Source organism: Oryctolagus cuniculus, chromosome 6, assembly GCF_051225735.1.
Source record: "Oryctolagus cuniculus isolate XC-2025 breed Fujian yellow rabbit chromosome 6, ASM5122573v1, whole genome shotgun sequence".
Taxonomy (NCBI): domain Eukaryota; kingdom Metazoa; phylum Chordata; class Mammalia; order Lagomorpha; family Leporidae; genus Oryctolagus; species Oryctolagus cuniculus.
Window position 1 is genome coordinate 82,294,322 of NC_142872.1, and position 19,175 is coordinate 82,313,496.

Sequence of the window (19,175 nt, forward strand, 5' to 3'; positions counted from 1 at the left end):
CACCCTGTTGGGGACCACTGCATGGCTTGAATTCTGCTGAAGGCATGCATGGCTGGATTGCAAAGGTGATCAGCTGATGGACTTCAATGGAAAAACAGTTGAAATGATGCCAAAAGCAGCTAAGGAAATGCTATAGGCTCTGACAAACACCGAGTGAGATGTTTGTCCCTATTAATAAGTAGTCTCCCTCAAGGTTCCTCCACATTCTGATTGCTTTCTTAATTCTAGTTCCTAAGCAAATATCTTTCATGTAAACATTGAAATTCCCATGTTGTTCCATATTTATCTACACTTTATTTATTTTTTAAATATTCATTTATTTATTTGAAAGGCAGAGTTACAGAGAGGCAGACAGTGAGAAAAAGAGAGAGAAGAGAGAGAGAGGTCTTCTATCCTCTGGATCATTCCCCAGATGGCCACAATAGCCAGAGCTGCGCATATCCATAAACCAGGAGCCAGGAGCTTCTTACGGATTTCCCACATAGGTGCAGAGGCCCAAGGAGTTGGGACATCTTCTACTGCTTTCCCAGGCCATAGCAGAGAGCTGGATCAGAAGTGGAGCAGTCGAGTCTCAAACTGGCACCCGTATGGGATGCAGAGACTGCAGGTGGTGGCTATACACCTGCTATGCCACTGAGCCAGCCCCAAGGGTCTTCATTTTGGTTTGGATTAATTCCTCATCATGAACTTCTTACTAATGACTGCAAACTTTAACTGTGTGCAGTCTAGAATTTCTCCTGCTTAATTAGCTCACCCCTCGCCTTGACTATGTACTTCATAGATTGCTGACATATTTTAATTTCATGATTTCTCACTGTTCTTGGGTGGTCTTTCTATCTTTATCTTGTTAAAGATGTTATTTTAAACTTTCGTTTCAGGTTGTTTTCAAATTTTCATTTCATCACGAGTGAAGTCATTGTTGCATTCTCTTTGTTAATATTGTTTTCTGTATGTACTATAGAATTTTATAGTGTTACATCAAGCAGGAATATTTGTTTTTCTTCTCTTTCCCATTCTGATCTTTCTTTTGGTTCAGAAACAGATGTTATATTGGAAATTTGGGGCCACTTTCCCATAATGATGCCAACAATATTGCAAATCCAAAGGCTATGCTGGTGTGTGACTTTGCTCAGGTCCTGCTTCCTTGACTGCATCTTCTTCCTCCAAGCACCCCAAGCATCTAGCAGTACAGGAGCCTCTGTTAGTAGATGGGGAGAGATCTACCCCTATTTGAGGTCATTGGCAGTGGGTCAGGCTGTTTTCCTTTCTCCTTGGCTCCAGGTGCCATGAAGAAGTGATGGAGCTGCCTCCACCAGACTTTTGACCCAGAACCCAGGAGCTTAACAGTTCAGCTCCTACCCAGTGTGGTGCTTAGTTGCAGATAGGTTCATTACTTATTACATAATTATGTCTTTTAAATTAAAGTGCTTTAAATATTGTTTACATTTTGCATGTTATTAGTTTGAATGTGAACACAGACTCATAATGATATTTACTGAATGCCTAAGGCAAGCAAAAGGGATACGGTTCCCACTTTCCTAGGGTGCTCTACTTGTTAAGGCAGAAATTAATTGCACCAATTAACAAATAGTTATAAAATGAAATAAGTGCTGGGATGGTAAAACAACAAACCACCAAGCAAAAAAGAATTTTCTATGAAAGCTATATTAAAGAAACCTAGCCAGACAGGGGAACCTAAGCAAGAAGGCATGTTGAAGTAGGCCTTTGGCTGTCATGAATAAGAGGGGAAATCAGTAACTAGCTTTCTAGTGTAATTGATTTGTCATGCTTCACTAATGTGAAGTGAAATGTTTCATTTTAGTGACTTTTAAATTCTGATCAGGGACCAGTGTTGTGATGCCGTGGGTGAATTTCCAACCTGATGCTCTCTTCCCACACAGAAGTGCTGGGTCCAATTCTAGCTGCTACCCTTCTGATTCCGCTTCCTCCTAATGCACCTGGGAAGGCAACAGCAGATGACCCTAATACTCCGGTGTCTGCAACCCACATGGGAACGTGGATGGAGTTCCTGGCTCCTGACTTCAGCTTGGCCTAGCACTGGCTATTGTGGTCATTTGGGGAATGAACCAACAGTTGGAAGATCCTCTCTCTCTCTTTCTTTCTCTGCCTTTCATATAAATAAATCTTAGAAAAAGGAAAGAAAAGCCAGCGCCGCGGCTCACTAGGCTAATCCTCCGCCTAGCGGCGCTGGCACACCGGGTTCTAGTCCCGGTTGGGGCGCCGGATTCTGTCCCAGTTGCCCCTCTTCCAGGCCAGCTCTCTGCTGTGGCCAGGGAGTGCAGTGGAGGATGGCCCAGGTGCTTGCGCCCTGCACCCCATGGGAGACCAGGAGAAGCACCTGGCTCCTGGCTCCTGCCATCGGATCAGCGCGGTGCGCTGGCCGCAGCGCGCTGGCCGCGGCTGCCATTGGAGGGTGAACCAACGGCAAAGGAAGACCTTTCTCTCTGTCTCTCTCTCTCACTGTCCACTCTGCCTGTCAAAAAAAAAAAAAAAAAAAAAAAAGAAAAAGAAAAAGGAAAGAAAAGAAACTGATGGATACTGAAAGTACAAAAATAAAAGCTGCCTTTCTGGTGGTGACAATCTCCCTATCAGAACATACCTAAATGAACATAAAAATATAAATAGATGCCATCAAATTATGTGAGATTCCCTCCTTGCTAGAATATCTACAAAGACCCTGGACAGTATGTAGTCAATCACACAAAATTCAGTTTTTGTCTAATCTGAAGACATTCAGGTACAGTAGATGCTCAACTTGACAAATCTTCATCTGCTGCTGTTTCAGGGATATTGTAGGCTACAGTTTCAAGAAGCGTTATTATATCAGGCTCTATCTGCCTGCTCCTCCTCTTGTAGCTTGGTGTTTCTTTGATGAAATGTTCTATGCCTACCATTTGCTATAGCAGCCATGACTAGACCATGCTACAGTTTGGGGAGATGGCTGGACAATAACTTCAGGCATGGGTTAGTGGCTGCCAGCTTATTTTATGAGACTATGCACAAAGGAGTTGCCATGGGATTCCAACTCTCAAAAGTTTCTACCTTTTTTGTGCTTTATCAGACAAAGGATGATTTAACATTAAAGTTGTCTCCATTAGGAGACATTTAGACTTGTTTTGTATTTGGAGTAACTCCCAAGCAGAACCCAATTATGTGATTCCTGGAGTTTTAGAAAAGTAAAATTCCAAAGCTTTTCCAAGAGGCTTCAAGCTTGAGACAACACATGTACCCAGTGAAGAAAAGCTTGAGGTACACAAAGATGAATAGCTTCAGTTTCCTAGTTACAGAACACAGTAATAAGTACAGAAGAAGGGATTATTTGGTACATTATATTAAAAGGTCCCTATGCATCAGTGAAAGACAACCAAAAGATAAAGAAGAAATTTAAAACAGAATGTTCAGCATACATAAAATGAAGCTCAGACTCTCTAATACACAAAGACTTAACACAAAATGAACATAAGATATTTTACCAAATATCAGGGCAAAATTAAGTGATTAAAATTATTCAACACTGGCAAGAGGCTGGAGGTGTAGGGGCTGAGGGAAGATGGAGCCTCATTGCTGCTTAGCCTTGAAGTGTCTCCTTGAAAATACTTAGTTTTCATTACCAAAACCTGTTGAGTTCTGCCTGAAACTGTTTCCCTCACCTTGCTGAAGAAGACCCTAAGAGGACCAAGCACCGCTAATCCCAGGGAGTGTGCAGGGAGACTCAGCATGCTATAGCTGGCCAGGTGGGCGAGGGCTGCTCAATGCCAGTGCTCTCCCTAGATGGTCTGAATTTAAGAGGTGATGGGGGGCCAGCACTGTGGTGTAACAGGTAAAGTCTCTGCCTGCAGTGCTGGCATCCCATATGGGTGCCGGTTCAAGTCCCGGCTCCTCCACTTCCCATCCAGCTCTCTGTTGTGGCCTGGGAAAGCAGTAGAAGATGGCCCAAGTGCTTGGGCCCCTGCACCTGTGTGAGTGACCTGGAAGAAGCTCCTGGCTCCTGACTTTGGAATGGCACAGCTCTGGCCATTGCTGCCAATTGGGGAGTGAACCAGTGGGTGGAAGACTTTTCTCTGCCTCTCCTTCTCTTTCTGTGTAACTCTTTCAAGTAAATAAATAAATCTTTAAAAAAAAAAAAAAAAAAGAGCTGATGGAAGAGGTAGCACAAAGCAACCCAGCAACTTGCAAGGCAGTGAAGGATGAGCCAGCAATGTTGCAGAGCCAGTCTGTAGTCAGGCTTATAGAAAAGTTTGTGTAGATTGTAAGGAGATAAAATATGGCTCTTGAGGGAATTCTTAATTAAAAATGGATGTATCTCATGAAGATAAGGCAAGTTACTATTAAGTAGAAAATAGTTCAGAAGTGCACCCTGAGAAGTACATTTGAAAAGCAGAAGTGTAACTAAGGATATTCAAATGGTCGATAAGCATTCAAATTGATGCTTGGTTTCATGAGTAATTGGAGAAATGTAAATCAAAACAGAATACCAATTGGTACTTGGTATGAATCCAGATTTCTCTCTCTTTTAGATAGGGCCCTCACTCTCCTATGCATTTCTCACTGAATAAAAAGCTTGAAACTTAACAAACAAAACAAAACAAAACAGAATACCAAAACTACAAAAAGACCAACCACATGAAATATGTGTGAAACATATATAGGTGAGAGTCCAAATTAGTACAAATTCTTTTTTAAAAAAAGATTTATTTATTTATTTGAAAGAGTTATAGAGAGAGAGAGAAGGAGAGAGCAAGGTCTTCCATTTGCTGGTGTACTGCTCAAGCCAAAGCCAGGAGTCTCCCATGTGGATGACAGGGGTCTAAAACTTGGGCCATCTTCTGTTGCTTTTCCTAGGTACATTAGCGGGAAGCTGGATTAGAAGTGGAGCAGCTAGTACATGAACAAGCACCCATATGGGATGCTATTATCACAGGTGGTAGCTTTACCTGCCATGCCAAGACGCCAGCCCCTCCATAAGCTTTTGAAACACCCTTGTATTTGCAGCAGCCAAAACATAGAAATAATCCAAACACCCATTAACAGTGAAATGGAATTGTAGTATTTCCATACAATGGGAATATAATAAGGCAATAAAATAATAAACCACGTCTGGAAGCAACAGTATGGATAAGCCTTGCAAATAAATGTAGAGCCAAATAGATGGTAGAAAATTATGTTTCCATTTATGTAAAATTTCAAAATAGGTAAATGGATCTATGTTTTTTTGTGTCGCAAGAGCGATTACAAGGAGGTAAGGGGAGAGAAGAGCTAGTTACAGGGGAGAAGGGCATGTATGGGAGTTTTGAGGTCCTGATACTACCCTACATCTCTATTTGGTGGTTCATGAGTCTGTTTGCTTTGCAGCAATCCAATGAGATCCACACTCAGGATGTGCTGAACTCTCGTGCATGTGTTGTACTTGATAAAGGAAAGCTAGGAGGCAAAGAGTATGCTCACAACATGCCTGAATATGAAGATGTCATTGCCAAGCTCCCTCTAAGGATGAGATGTTTGCACTGCCTCCCTGTGGAGACATGGCACTCCTGGCCAATAATATAATTGCATGCTTTGTTTTGTTTGTTTGTTTTCATTCTTAAGGCAATGGGTGGTAAGTTCTGATTTTTGGTGTAGAAATGGTTAAAGATAATTTATTCATGGCATTTTGTTATAAAGCTGCAAATTGTACATTTTTTTTAGGAGAGCACAGATGTCTTGATAGATGCAAAATAATGACAGGTATGTAACGCAGGCCTCCCTCAGGAGGATAAGGAGAGGGGGAACGGGGAACTTGCTCTACGTGGCAGACAGTGAAGCTTCAACATGTCAGCATTTTGTGTCACTCATCTGCTCTCAGCCTCAAGTCATTTTCTGTCACCTTGAGAATAGAACGCTAAGCCTGCATGAGACCTCACAAGTCTTGCTGCTCATCCAGAAATCCACCCTGTTCTCATTTCAAGGCACTGCACTCACTCTTCCCTACATCTAAAACATTCCTCCATCAGATAATTATGCAGTAGGCCTCATAGCTTGGTTGAATGAGCGGATTTATGGGAACATGGTTCTGTGCATTTCAGTAAAAAAAGACAAAACAAGCTCCCATAATTATAAGTATTCAAAGATTTACACTCCTTCTCTATCTTCTCCTAAGAATCAATCTTTGTAGTTCAAAGCTTGCATTCTGGGGCTGGCCCAGTGCTGCGGTGGGTTAAAGCCATGGAGTACAGTGCCAATATCCCAAATGAGGGCCAGTTCTAGTCCAGCTCCCTGCTAACGCTCCTGGGAAGGCAGAAGAAAATGGCCTAGGTACTTGTGCCCCTGCATCCATGTGAGAGACCCAGAAGAACCTCCTGGCTCCTGGCTTCAGCCTGGTCCAGCCCTGGCTGTTGCAGCTATTTAGACAGTGAACCAATAGATGGAAGATCCCTCTATCTCTGTCTCTCTCTCTCCCTTTCTCTGGAATTTCACCTTTCAGATAAATAAATCTTTTAAAAAAATCTTGCATTCTACATACCTTTTATTTCATTTTTGGATATGTGAACAGCAAAGGAAAACATACACACACACAAACATACACACAGAGAAAGATATTTTCCATTTGCTGGTTCACTCACCAAATGCCCACAACAGTGGGGAGGGAGCGCTGGGTCAGGGTATAGCAAAGGCCCAGGAACTCAATCCAAATCTCTCATATGAGTGGCAAGGACCCAACCAGTTGAGCCTTCACCTGTTGCCTCCCATGGTAGGCAGCAGCAAAACTTGGGAGCAGAGCTGGGATTTGAACCCAGGTACTCTCAGATGTTTGTCTCAAGCAGTGTCTTCACTATTGTGGAAAATACCCACCCCCTTGGATCACTTTAAAAAAGATTTATTTATTTAAGCCAGTGTTAGAGAGGCAAAGGGAGGGAGAGAGAGAGAGAGAGAGAGAGAGAGAGAGAGAGAGAGAAAGATCTTCTATCCACTGGTACACTCCCCAGACGGCTGCAATGGCTAGGGCTGAACTAGGTGGAGAGCCCAGGATCCAGCCGGAGGAAGCTGAGGGATTGAGAAATGGCAGCAGCTAAGCCCGTCAATGCTATGTGCAGGCTCTGACTTAGTAAGGACTTGGTGCACCTTCACATGCTTACTTCTTAAACAACCCGAGGAAATGCACAAGAGGACAGGCAGACAGGGAGCCTTTCAGGAGTCAGGAGCCTCTTCCTGGTCTTCTGTGTGTGTGCAGAGATTCAAGGACTTGGGCCATCTTCCATTGTTTTCCCAAGTGCATGAGCAAGGAGCTGAATCAGAAGTGAAGCAGCAGGGACATGAACCTGTGATCATATGGGATGCCGGCACTGCAGGTGGCGGCTGTGTGCCACAGTACCGGCCCCTGGATCACTTTTTAAAAAGCTTGATTTTTTTTGAGTAGTTTTAGATTTCCAGCAAAACTGAGTAGAAAGTACAGAGATTTCCCACACACCCTCCTGCCAGTGAGCAGCTCCTCCCCTAACTCCCCTCTAGAATGGTGCAGTTGTTACTGCTGGTCAGCCCACATAACATCTTCAAGCCCCTGTTTCACATTATGCCTCACTCTTGGTATTGTGCCCTGAGTTTGGACAGATATATAATGACTTGTGGGTAACTCTCTGAGTACTCAGGTTTTACCGATGTGTAGAAGAAAGTCGAGATAGTAAAAACGAATAGGAAAGGGTTCTGCCAACAGTTCTGCCTGTGGGACACAGCCTCCAGGAAAACAGCCCCTACCTGGTGACCATGACGATGCTCACAGCTAGTGAAAGACCAGTGTGAACTGGGGCAGGTGGTGGAGAGCCCAGGATCCAGCCGGAGGAAGCTGAGGGATTGAGAAATGGCAGCAGCTAAGCCCGTCAATGCTATGTGCAGGCTCTGACTTAGTAAAGACTTGGTGCACCTTCGCATGCTTACTTCTTAACCTGAGGAAATGCACAAGAGGACAGGCAGGCAGGGAGCCTTTCAGTTTCAGTCTACAATAGCTGGGATTTCACTCCTTCAGCCTGGTCCCTGGCTCACAAGGATTAACCTCAGCAGGAGCCTGACCTGGGACTGGGGCTTGGAGGGGGGACTAGGGAGGCCCTAGGAGGAGGGAACAAGGCAGAACTCAAACATCAGGCAGACATATGGATGGAGCAGCAGCGCCCTCTGCAGGGAGCGTGGAGCTTCCGTTTTTCTCAGTCAACAGGGGTTTTCCCCAGGTCCCCAGTGGCTTAGGCTCCACCCTGCCCTCAGTCCCATACCTCATGGGTCCCAACCCTAGTCCTTCTCAGAAGCTTTGTGCTGAGCACACATGCGGTGCCGCAGTCAGAGCCCATAGGCGTTTACAATAGCATCCCTGGTTACCTTACGCAAATGCATCTCAGAATTTAAACAAAATTCTTCAAAGCGTGAAAGCTGTGAAGAGTCAACGACACAAGCTTTCATTTTTCACTATTTGTTGAACACTTCATTTAATGGAATATTAAGCCTCTGCCCATGATGTAAATTAAAAGTGTCATCTCTAAAAATAATAAATGAAATATTACATTGAACAAAGAGCCAAGCTTTCAATAATGAATTTTCATATTGAAGGCAGGCAGCGTGAAGATGTTTGGGACCAGAAGCAGTCCCACATGGCACCAACTCACCCTTCTTGGACAGCCACCCATTCTGTCGGGGACCTTCTGGGTGCCAGCACCCGTGTGGCTCGGTGTGAAGAGAAGACAGCGCATCCCACTGCCCTTTCCTCTGCTCATTTCCCAGCCTCCACTGCTCCTTCCTCTCCTGGACAGTTATGAGGCTTCTTTTGGGTCCCCGATTCTGCTCTGGGCGTGAGGGGCTATGGAATTGCAGGAGGGCGTGACGCTGTCCCTCCCCAGGAACAAAGGGACTCTCGGCACAGGTGACAGGTGGTGAAACAGGGTGGAGATGACTGTCAACCATTCCCAGTGTCTACAGGGCTACCCCAGAGTGGGAAAGAAACAGCTCCTACACAAACAACAGTGTTTGATCTGAAAAAATACTGTCTGCTGGTGAACTTGGTTTATTTCCTAAAACATATTGTAGCATGCATATTTACCCACTTACATATAAGGATAATTGCATTACTATTTTCAAGGAGGATCAAGGACAATTACCCCTCACCAGCTCAAGGCTGGAGGCTGGGTTCCTGGGTCCCAGGTTTGTTCCAGGGGAGAGAATTGTGACTTTTATTTGCAAGCTAGGCACCTCCACCAAACTTCTCACATCTGACCTGAAGACAGGTTTTGTTTGACTCACAATGGAACAAACTGCCAATGTTAAAAAATAAACAAACATTTGGAATATTATCTTAAAAAAAAAAAAAACTAGGTGGTGTTTGGAAAAGTCTGATGACCCGAGGCTGGCCTTTCCCAAGGAAACAATTGGTTAAGGCTGCAGGGAGACTTCATATCCCCACGTGCCATGGGTCCACCACTCCTTATTTCTCCTGGCATGGATTTCCTAGGGCCAATTGCTGTTCATCACCTTCTTCCCCAGCTGCTTCACTTCCACTTCACTTTCACTTAGGATCAGATGGTAGATGGGATGGGCTTGGTGTGGGTGCTCTGTGAGGGCAGGGACCTGTCACCACTTGCCCTCATCAGAAGGGTCCTCTAACACAGCATGGCTGTGCAGATGTCCTGGGATCCCTGGAGGGTTGGACTTTGGGGAATGGACAATTAAAAACACTGTGGCTGTCTCGCAGAATGGAACACACAGGCCTGGACAATGAGGATCCCATGGGCAACCTGCTGGCTGCAGACCAGAGACTCATCCTCTACTTCACTGATTTGCTAAAGTTTTATATTTGAAGAGGAAAACATTGGTGAGGGTCCTGGGGAAATGACTTAGTGGATAGGATTTGAGATGCATGTAATTTCAATTACAAAAATCAAGAAATGTTACATGTCCTATATCTGTGTGTTTCCCAAATGGTTTTTTTTTTTTTTTTTTGACAGGCAGAGTTAGACAGTGAGAGACAGAGAGAAAGGTCTTCCTTTTCCGTTGGTTCACCCCCCAAATGGCCACTACGGCTGGCGCCCTGCACGGATCCGAAGCCAGGAGCCAGGTGCTTCCTCCTGGTCTCCCACGCAGGGCCCGCTCAAGCACTTGGGGCATCCTCCACTGCACTCCCGGGCCACAGCAGAGAACTGGACTGGAAGAGGAGCAACTGGTACAGAATCCGGCACCCCACCCGGGACAAGAACCCAGGGTGCCGGCGCCACAGGCAGAGGATTAGCCAAGTGAACCACAGCGAGTAGTCATGAGTGCCTTGTGTTTGGGAATTTGTTTTATAAAACATTCACAATATCTTTTGTGATTCTATGGTGACCAAATTCATTCATTCATTCACTCAATTCATTCATTCATATATCCATGTGTCAGATGTTGGCAAATCCATCATAGACATGTTGGAAGGGTGTACAATGTGTTTAGCACCAAGTTCTTTCAGCTGTTGCTGGGGACCTGGCTGGAAGATAGGAGACTGGAGTAGAAACAATGTTGACTGGGAATGAGAAGTTTGGGGTTTAAGATCCTATATCCATCCTTCAATTGCTGGGCGACCTTGGGGCAACTACACCTTCTTCATGTGTAAAATAAGACAAAATGATCTTAATTTTAAAAAAGTCTAATTCTGAAATACTTTGCTAAAGAAAAGAGGTATCTGCCTCTGATGTAAACACAGGTTTCCTTACTATATGGGCACCGTTAGTGCCCTTAATAGGTTTTGGTTTTTCTTCATGTATCTGATTTCCAGAAACTGCTGCAATGTGTTTACTTATCTAAGATTTTATATCTGAGGAATGAAATAAAAACGTTTTTGCAGCCTCAGCTGGCACAGAGGGCAGCCAGTGTGGTTACTGGGTTCTGTCAAAAGCAGCATGTTCCACAAGATCCCGAGCCTAGGATTTGCTGTGGAATGGCGGGTAAGGGCCTCACAGAAGAAGAGACTGACTCGAACATCATGCAGGTGGGGGCATGGGTTTATTATGTCTATATACAAGTAAGCATTTGCCGAGGTTCTGTCGAAAACAAGGGCCACAGGAACAAAGTACTTTAGCATGAAAACGAGAGAACTGCCATAGAACAAACAATGAGCTTGGAGACGCTGAAAAGAACACGGAACCTGAATCGACGGCTTTCAGGCTGCAGAGGTAGCCAGACCACTAAGGCGACCACGGGGTGCAAGCCACACGTGACAACACAACACCATCCACGAGGCGGTTTCCCACTGCGGGACAGAGGGAGGAGGCTGGGGGTCGGGGGTCACTGATGGGGGAGGGTATTAAAATCGCATAAATCCTCCGTATCGTTTTTCCATCTCAGGGACCTCTTTGGAGTAACCGTCGCCTTCTTCGTCGGAGGGCAGGGCCTCGGCAAAGCGCTTGAGAAAGCCACCGTAGCGCTTCTGGTAGTCCATCCACCACTCCGGGCGGCCCACCCTGCGCATGAAGCCCCCATAGCGCTTCTGCAGCTCTCTCGCTTCGTCTTCCAGCTGGGGGCTTCTCTTGACGCCTCGCATGAAGCCCCCATATCTCTTGCTCACCTCTTCCTCCCGGTCGCTGCCCTCCTGCTGGTGGCCACCTTCGCGGTTGTCCCCTGTGGCCAGCAGCTCTCTCAGGAGGTCCGAGGAATTGGCCAGGGTCTCCTCCTCATCCGCACTCTTCTTCATGAAGCCCCCGTACCTCTTGCCGAAGGTCTCGCCAGCATTGGCCTCGTCTTCCGGCTCCCCGGGATAAAGCTCATCCGTTTTCTTCATGAAGCCTCCGTACCTTTTCATGAAGCCGCCGTACTTTTTGGCCAGCCAGTGGCCGTCGTCTGGCCGGCTGCCTTCGCGAAGCGAGCTGGCGGTGTCCTGAGGAAGCTCGGGCTTGGTGGCCTGCAGGAGATCCTTGCAGGTTTCCCAGATTTTCAGAGAGGGCAGCTGCCCTTCACACTCCAGTGTGCAAGCCTGGGGAGGCAAGGGGGTTGATCACATGAGAAAGAAGGGGTTGCTGTGGGTTCTTTTCAGCAAACGCCTGTGGGTGGACCCAGGTTCCCTTGCTTTGATGAAGGAACTCCTCCCCCCTCCCCCCCAAAAGCTCATCTCCATGGTCTCATGGCAGCTTTCACTCACTGGGCACTGGGAAGGAAAGGGAAGGGGAAGGGGATGGGGAAGGAGACCATGAAAATCAGAAAGAGGATGCTGAGGGGCCAGGGGATTAACTGAATCAAACTGGAAATCTGTCTTTGGATTTTAAATCAACAGTGTACACCGTGCCATTTTAGATTGGACTAGCTGTTTTCACAATCTGATTTTATCGGGTAATTCCTCACTGCTGATATCATGGTGCAGGAGAGTTTTCTAAGTGAAAGGGAGAACTCTCTGTTCAGCTAGGAACACTTCCTCAAAATTCCTTCTATCTTCTTGTCTTTTCGGTAGAATTAATATCACTAACATGATTCATTTGAGTTCTTGTGTTAATATTGACCTCGACACTATCCAATATTCCTGCCAACCCTTTCAGCCATCACAGAAAAATAATACTTTCAAAACAAGTTTAAAAAGAAAGACATTCTGGAGACTCAAATTTTATGAATTATTTGGATTGTGATTCATTGATTTTTCATGAAAGTAAAGTTGTTTTTGTGTTTTCCCCCTATCTCCTTGGATGATTCAAATAGATTTTTATCATTTTGAGCCACATATCTTTAATTACAAGACATGGAATTATACATACGTAAATATACACATTATTCGTATTTATTTTCTTATCATTTAGCCACAGGCATACAGAAAAAGTGCTTTCCAATGAAAATCCTGTTATTTGATAGAATTGCGATGATTAGTTACACAACTGTTTCCTTTTGAGTATCCCATAATTATTCTCAAACTACTAAAAGAATTAGGCTATATGCTCCAATGATCCTATTAATGTTTTATTCTAGTCAATGAAATCATGGGTATAATAAAGAAGTACTAAGATTATATGAACATTTATAAAGTCTATGCGCAATTTCTTTGCATTTCAGGAGTTTTTGGAATATACTTAAAAAACTCAGCTGAAGACCCTTGAGTTAGGAAGAAAACTCAGGCCCTTTATTGGTATTTAAAAATATATGGGTATATTCTTTGATATTAAATACATGCATAGCTTCACAATGAAAGACAGAATTTTATTCATGCAACAAAATACCTAGAGTACATATTTAGCCAGCTCTTAATGATTATTTAAGCTTTGTGTCTAAGAAAATTAAAGGCATAAGTTTGTAAAAAGATAATCTAATTAAAATGGTCCTGTTGCATCCCTGATATCTGAATAAGGAATCAAACATCATTAAAAGCTTAAGATGTTCAAGGGACAACAATATTTCCATTCTAAAATGATATTTAAATAATCTTGTTGCTAAAAAAATTAATGGACAATATTTTTCATACTACCACCAAAATGCTTCTAATTGTGTATGATTTAGGATCTCTTCAAAAACAACTAGTAACAAAAAATCAGAATTATACACTCACACTAAATCAGGGATGTTAACTTATAGCTCCTATAGCCATTTATGTGTCTTCTCTGTGTATTTATTGCACCCTGAGTTCCATGGTCAAAATCATAATAGATGGAAAATTCTATTTGGATACAAGTCATGTTATGCCTACTCATCTTTGCATCCATTATGGTACCAAGCACAGGTGTCTTTCTGGTGGTAGAAGCCCAATAAATACTTGTTACATGGATTTTCACAGTGATCTTTTTCCTAGGCAACCTCATTTCTCATGTCTGTTGCATCCACACTAAAATTCCAGAAGTGCCATAATTCTAGCAACACAGTCTTTAACTAAACATCTTGTCATGGAGAAAATAACAACACTAGTTGTTAGCACCAACACAAAACACATCAGTTATCTAGCATTCAAAAAGCCTTCCTAAGAGACTGTTTTATTTTATTGAGGGTGGCTTATTGTTTACATCCTTTCAAGTTGCTTATACTACATCTGCCATCGTCTGTATTGAAATTAATCATAAAAAGCCACGACAATAAAACATAAAAAGCAGTGAGGTAAACTTTGCAAAGAGCCATTCTCTCTGCATTCTCCCATCACTTGCCCCCACCATCCCTTTAAATGATGAAGGGAGGGCGAGAGGAGGGAGAAAAGTCAGAATTTTCAGTCACCCCTAGGGAAGAGTTAGCTGCTACCCAGTGAATTCTGCTCAAATTCCCCAACAATAGAAAAGGAAAATTAGTAGCATTTTGGGAACTTGGTGAAGCAAGCAGATTGAACCCCATTAAAGGCATGGGAATGAGCATTGCTAAATATCAGTCATGTCAGTTCACTGAATCTGATATTACTTTGAGGTCAGATTGTGTGATTTGAATACAAATTGTACTAGAGCTCACCTAACCTTTATGTAGATGTCAGTGGGCACTAGGGTAGGGGGTTGAGCCACATGCTTGGCTAGGAGAGCAAAGCTCAAGATAGTGTCACTGTGCAGAGGCAATTATGGTGCCAAACATGGGGTCTCCTGTGCACTATGTTAGGAGTTTCTTTCTGTGTCTAAAATTCTTTCCTCCTAGCATCTGTCCTTATGTTTGCAGCACTTGCTCAGTTTTTAGACATGGTTTAAGAGCTCGTGACTACAGAAGAAAGAAAAATATGGCTAGAGGAGATTGCTTGCTTCTAAGATGGAACGTTTCTCTCACGGTTCAAATACACAATCCTATCATGTGCCTTCTCTGTAAAGCCAAGCTAACACACATGAAATGAAATACATCTGGTAACTCACAGATTTGGATGAGCAAACGTTTAACCTGCACTAGAGACCGTGGAATCTGGAATCCTCTCCTTCATTGTCTTCTCCACACAGCATAAAATGTCTTCGAAGGCTCAAGTGAAGCTGCAGTCAGCTTGATTAATTTGCACACTCCTCTCTACCGAGCTTTAAAGTCCTCACAGAATTTCAACAGCAGTGCAGAGAAATCGTTAGGGGAGCAAGTTAAAACGAAGCTGCCCAGGTCTCCAATTCTGATTCAGTGGGACGCCAGAGAGGACTCAGGAGTCCTGGACTCTGCTTAGCATCAGAACCCCTTTGTCCTCATGTGGCACCCCTAAGCCCCTGGCAGTATACTTTATCTTTGGACTACTGCCACCCCTTTGGACACTGGCCATCTCTGCCTGTCCTTGTCACATCCCGATTAAACTGCGGTTTTAGTCTTATCATAAAAGTGCAGTCAAGACAAACACAAGTTGCATCCCTCCGTCATTTGCTTTTAGAACAATTACTGACCTCCTTTGTCTCCTATCAGCTGATTTTTTCCTTCGGCTCCCCGGATCCCCTTTCCTGCCTTTTGCCCTCTCTCCTGCACAGGTGAGGCAAGGGCATGAGGGACCTGAGGTTGAGAGAGCCAGACCAAAGCAATCCCCAGAAAGGCGATGAAATGTCGCTAACAAAAAACTTACATTGTTGAGAAGGGATGGGAGGTTGGTTGCGCGTTAGGGGCTCCTGACCTGGAAGTGTTGGGGGTCGCAGTGAAAGCGTTTCTGGGGAGAGAACTCGAGTCTATCCCATCTGCGTAAGAGAGCACATTTCCAGGCTCCCGAATCTCCCAGAATTAAAACTTGCTTCGTGTGCAGCCACTGCCGCCTTGAGCGGTTCCTAGATAGTCGCTATCTAGTTCTTCTGGAACTTCGGTTCCAGAAGCTGATAGCCAGGGAGAGACAGCCGGGTCAGCGTTCCGGAACAGCGGGAACACTTGGGCCACCAGGACTTCTCACCAGGGGTTCTTGCACGAAATCGAGTAAGCGCGAGACGCGGCGCGCAAAGGGCCCGGGACTGTCCGCTGACTGTCGCGGCCGCTGGCTCGCTGGCTCCCGACGCGTTAACACTCACCAGGAAGTTGATGTCCCCGGGGCGCACCAAGCGGTAGCTGCACGTCGCGCAATCCTGGCTGCATTCCGCCCGCACGGTCGCCAGGAGCCCGGGGCCGAGCGCCAGCAGCCAAGTGCAAAGCCTCAGGAACCGCGCCATGGACTGCGAGAGAGAGAGGGACACGCGCGCTCCGAGCCTGTCCCGCCGCAGAATGGGTCCCTCGGAAGGAACCCTCGCCGCGACAGTACCAGCTGGGAGACGTCGTCGAGCGAGAACCCGCAGGGACGCTCCTTCCGGGGCCTTCGCTCACCCAGCCGACCTTTTAGGGAGAGCTGGGGATGGCTCACATCACCTCCCAAGTCCCGGGGTGGTGTGGTTGCCCCCGGGCGCCCGGGACCGGATTCTGGAGAGAACGCACTAGAGGGCTAGGGAGGGCGAAACTGGGCCCGGGTCACACAAAGGAACCGGGAGAAAGTTGGGGAGCTGGTGCCATGAAACGCGGAGGAAAGCAGAGCAGGTGGGCACCCGCAAACCCGCGCCATGACGGAGAGCATCGGGCTAATTCACTTACGCTGACCGCTCTTCGGATGGAGCAGGCGGTTTGGAAAAACCGGGTCCCAGACACGACTCTAGAAGGAAGAGAGAAGAAGGCAAGTGTGAGGAGGGCGGGCGTCGAGGGGAATTGGGCCGGGGCGCGCCATGAGGCGCGGGTCTCACCGTCGCGGTTCTCAGCGTCGCCGCAGGGCTGCGGGCCGGGCTGCGGGGCTCTGAGCGCCTGCCTCGCCGTCCCGGGGCCAGCGGAGGCTGGAGCCACTTTATAATTAGCCCCAAACCGAAGGAGGCGCGCGTGCCCCAATCGCCGGCGGGCTGCAGCTGACGCAGGCGCTACGCCAGCCCCGCGCCGACGCCCGGGCGGGAGGGGTCGGGCCCGCGCCGCCACGCGCCGCTCCCCGCACGGGCTGGCGGTGCGGTGGGGGCTCTTGGAGTGCTCATCTTCCCTCCCGGGCTGAGCGCAGGGCTGGCAGGAAGTCCGAGGAGAGTGGGGGACGGGGTCAGGTTTCCCCGCGTGAAGTGGCTGAAATCGCACTGTGCGGTGCGGGTTCCAGGGAAGACACCCAAGTTGGGGCATGTGGGAGGGAAGACGGACCGGTCGGGGACTCTCCCCGCCTCCTCTCGGGGCTGCAACCACAGCCGTCCGGAGTGTCGGAGTGTGGTCGTTGACCCACCGGTCTGCGTCCCGCACTGGTCTCTGCAGGAGCGGCTAATAGAGTCAGGCGCGCAGTTAATGGCTACTGGAATGCACGACCCAAACTTTCTGGAATCTTAAAATTTTCCCTTTCTAGTTAGTGAGACCCTTGGCCAAGAAGGCAAGTCAGACTCCAGGTTCTGGAGGGGCGTTCCTTCGGGGACTGCGCGCCACTGGAGCACTCGCAGAGCGACCCGCGGTTGGCTAACTCCCTGAGCTGGGACCAGCTGCCCGGAGTGCGCGGTCCCGGGCGCCTGCGGGGGTGTTTGATGAGCCAGAGCGGGTGCAGGGCGGCCGTGATGTTCGCGCGCCGGGGGTGCGGTGGCGAGGGACGCGGTGCCCGCAGCGCCCGCGGCCCCAGGGCTTGGGACGTACGCAGCCTCTCGAGAGCCGACGGCGGATGAGATGCGCTCCCCAAGGCTCTGCCAAGGATTGCTAACGGGAAAGCTCCTTACACCGTCTGAGGCCTCGGTGGTCCCGAAGGGAAATTAGGGACAGACCAAATATGCTCACTTAGCTTTGTGCCGGGAGCGGAGCAAGCACTCAAAACGCATTTCTAACCATGCGCCCTCCCGCTGCCTTTCCATCTGTTGGTTCCATCAAGTCCCTATCTTAGATCTATTTATTATCTATCATCATCACCATCTGTATTTTCTACGTATATCTATCATCTACGTATATCTATCATTATCTATCATCTTTCATCTGTATCTTTTTATTTTTCGTAGTCCTCCTCCTCTTTCTCCTCATCATCTATAGCTTTCCATGTATCATTCTACATCTATCCACCCTCCCACCCATCCATCCACCTCCCTGGCTCAGCCTAAAGGGAAGCCAGGAACACTTGCAGAGCTCCTACGTTGGGAAGGAATCCCAGGAATTTCCTGGCCAAAGGACCCACTGCAAAGGACCACCACCATTTCAACTGTCGCGGGGACCTGCAGCCTCACGGCTCCCGCGGTAGCTGCAGTTGCGCTGCATCTCTTGGTCGCTAGAGGGCAGCGCGCTCCTGCGTAGGTGGCGCGCGGGATCCTGGGGTCTCCTCCGTTCCCAGCAGGACTCAAGGTGCTGGTGGCGCGGGACACCGCACCCGAGGGCGGCGGCCAGCCCTAGTAGCAGGGGCGGGAGAAAAGTCTGGTACAGTCCCAAGGGGCCAGCTTTGCCTTCTTACCAGAGAAAAGCACAACGTTTCCCTTGGATCTTTTAGGCTCTTCCTGTCAGGTAGGCTGAGGGGCTGATCCCCAAGGTCCCCAAGAGCAAAGGAGAGCTTTTGCCTGTCTTTAACAAAATGAGCTTTCGCTCCTGTGACTCGGCTTTGTAAAGGAAGCCCAGGTCACGGCACTGCTGAGCAAACAGGGTGCGCGAAAAAAAGAATACTGCCTCAAATGAGAGAAGACTTGCTGGATCTGACCTACTGATGCCTCGGGAATGCAGGGCAAGAGGCTGGGGTGGGGGGTGAGAGAGAGAGAGAGAGAGAGAGAAGACGGGAAACCCCACCCCATAGGATGCTTCCTTAGTGAGCACAGCGCTGAACACAGAAAAGTTCTTTAGGATATTGCAAAGGTAAAAGCTGAAGTTTGTAAGGAACCCTAAGGGTAATTGATTCCTACTCCTCATCCCTGATGGGAGAAACTGAGACTCATGTGACTCCCCCTGTCCCCAGGCTGAGCTGGGCAGCAGCATCTTCCCCTGCCCCTTCGGGGGGGGGGGGGGCTTCGCTGGCACAGGTCTTGTTTGTTTGTTCTGGAATCTTCCGTATTTGCTCTGCGGTGAGAATTTTTCTCTGCAGCTCATTAAATATTGGGGGGGGGGGGAGAATGGAAAGATAGGGCGCCCCCTAGCTGCAGGGCAAGAGTACTCAGTCCTCCAGGATCAGCCCACATGCTCAATGAATGCAGACTAGCTGATTGAAGGAGTGAATGAAGTGGTAGGAGTTGGGCCTGTTTGCATACCCCCAAATCGGTGATAGTCTTTTTCCACCATCCTACTACAGCTACCCAGGAAGATAAAAGCCCTACCTGTCTGTATTCACTTCGTGTTAGAATGGTGGCACGGAGTCG

The 19,175-nt window shown here is 47.2% G+C and overlaps 1 protein-coding gene and 1 long non-coding RNA gene across 2 annotated transcripts; one reads left to right on the forward strand and one right to left on the reverse strand.

The window, feature by feature from the left end:
• Window positions 1-9,084: 9,084 nt before the first annotated feature.
• Window positions 9,085-11,480, forward strand: LOC149126206 (uncharacterized). The gene is made up of 2 exons (XR_016235667.1): window positions 9,085-9,844; window positions 9,978-11,480. It is a non-coding gene; the product is annotated as an uncharacterized LOC149126206 (long non-coding RNA).
• Window positions 10,986-16,659, reverse strand: PENK (proenkephalin). The gene is made up of 4 exons (XM_002710503.6): window positions 16,587-16,659; window positions 16,441-16,498; window positions 15,891-16,031; window positions 10,986-11,971 (listed from the first exon to the last, which is right to left on the reverse strand). Exons 3-4 carry the CDS (start codon window positions 16,026-16,028, stop codon window positions 11,306-11,308), a joined length of 804 nt encoding a protein of 267 aa, XP_002710549.3. The 5' UTR covers window positions 16,029-16,031; window positions 16,441-16,498; window positions 16,587-16,659; the 3' UTR covers window positions 10,986-11,305.
• Window positions 16,660-19,175: the final 2,516 nt, after the last annotated feature.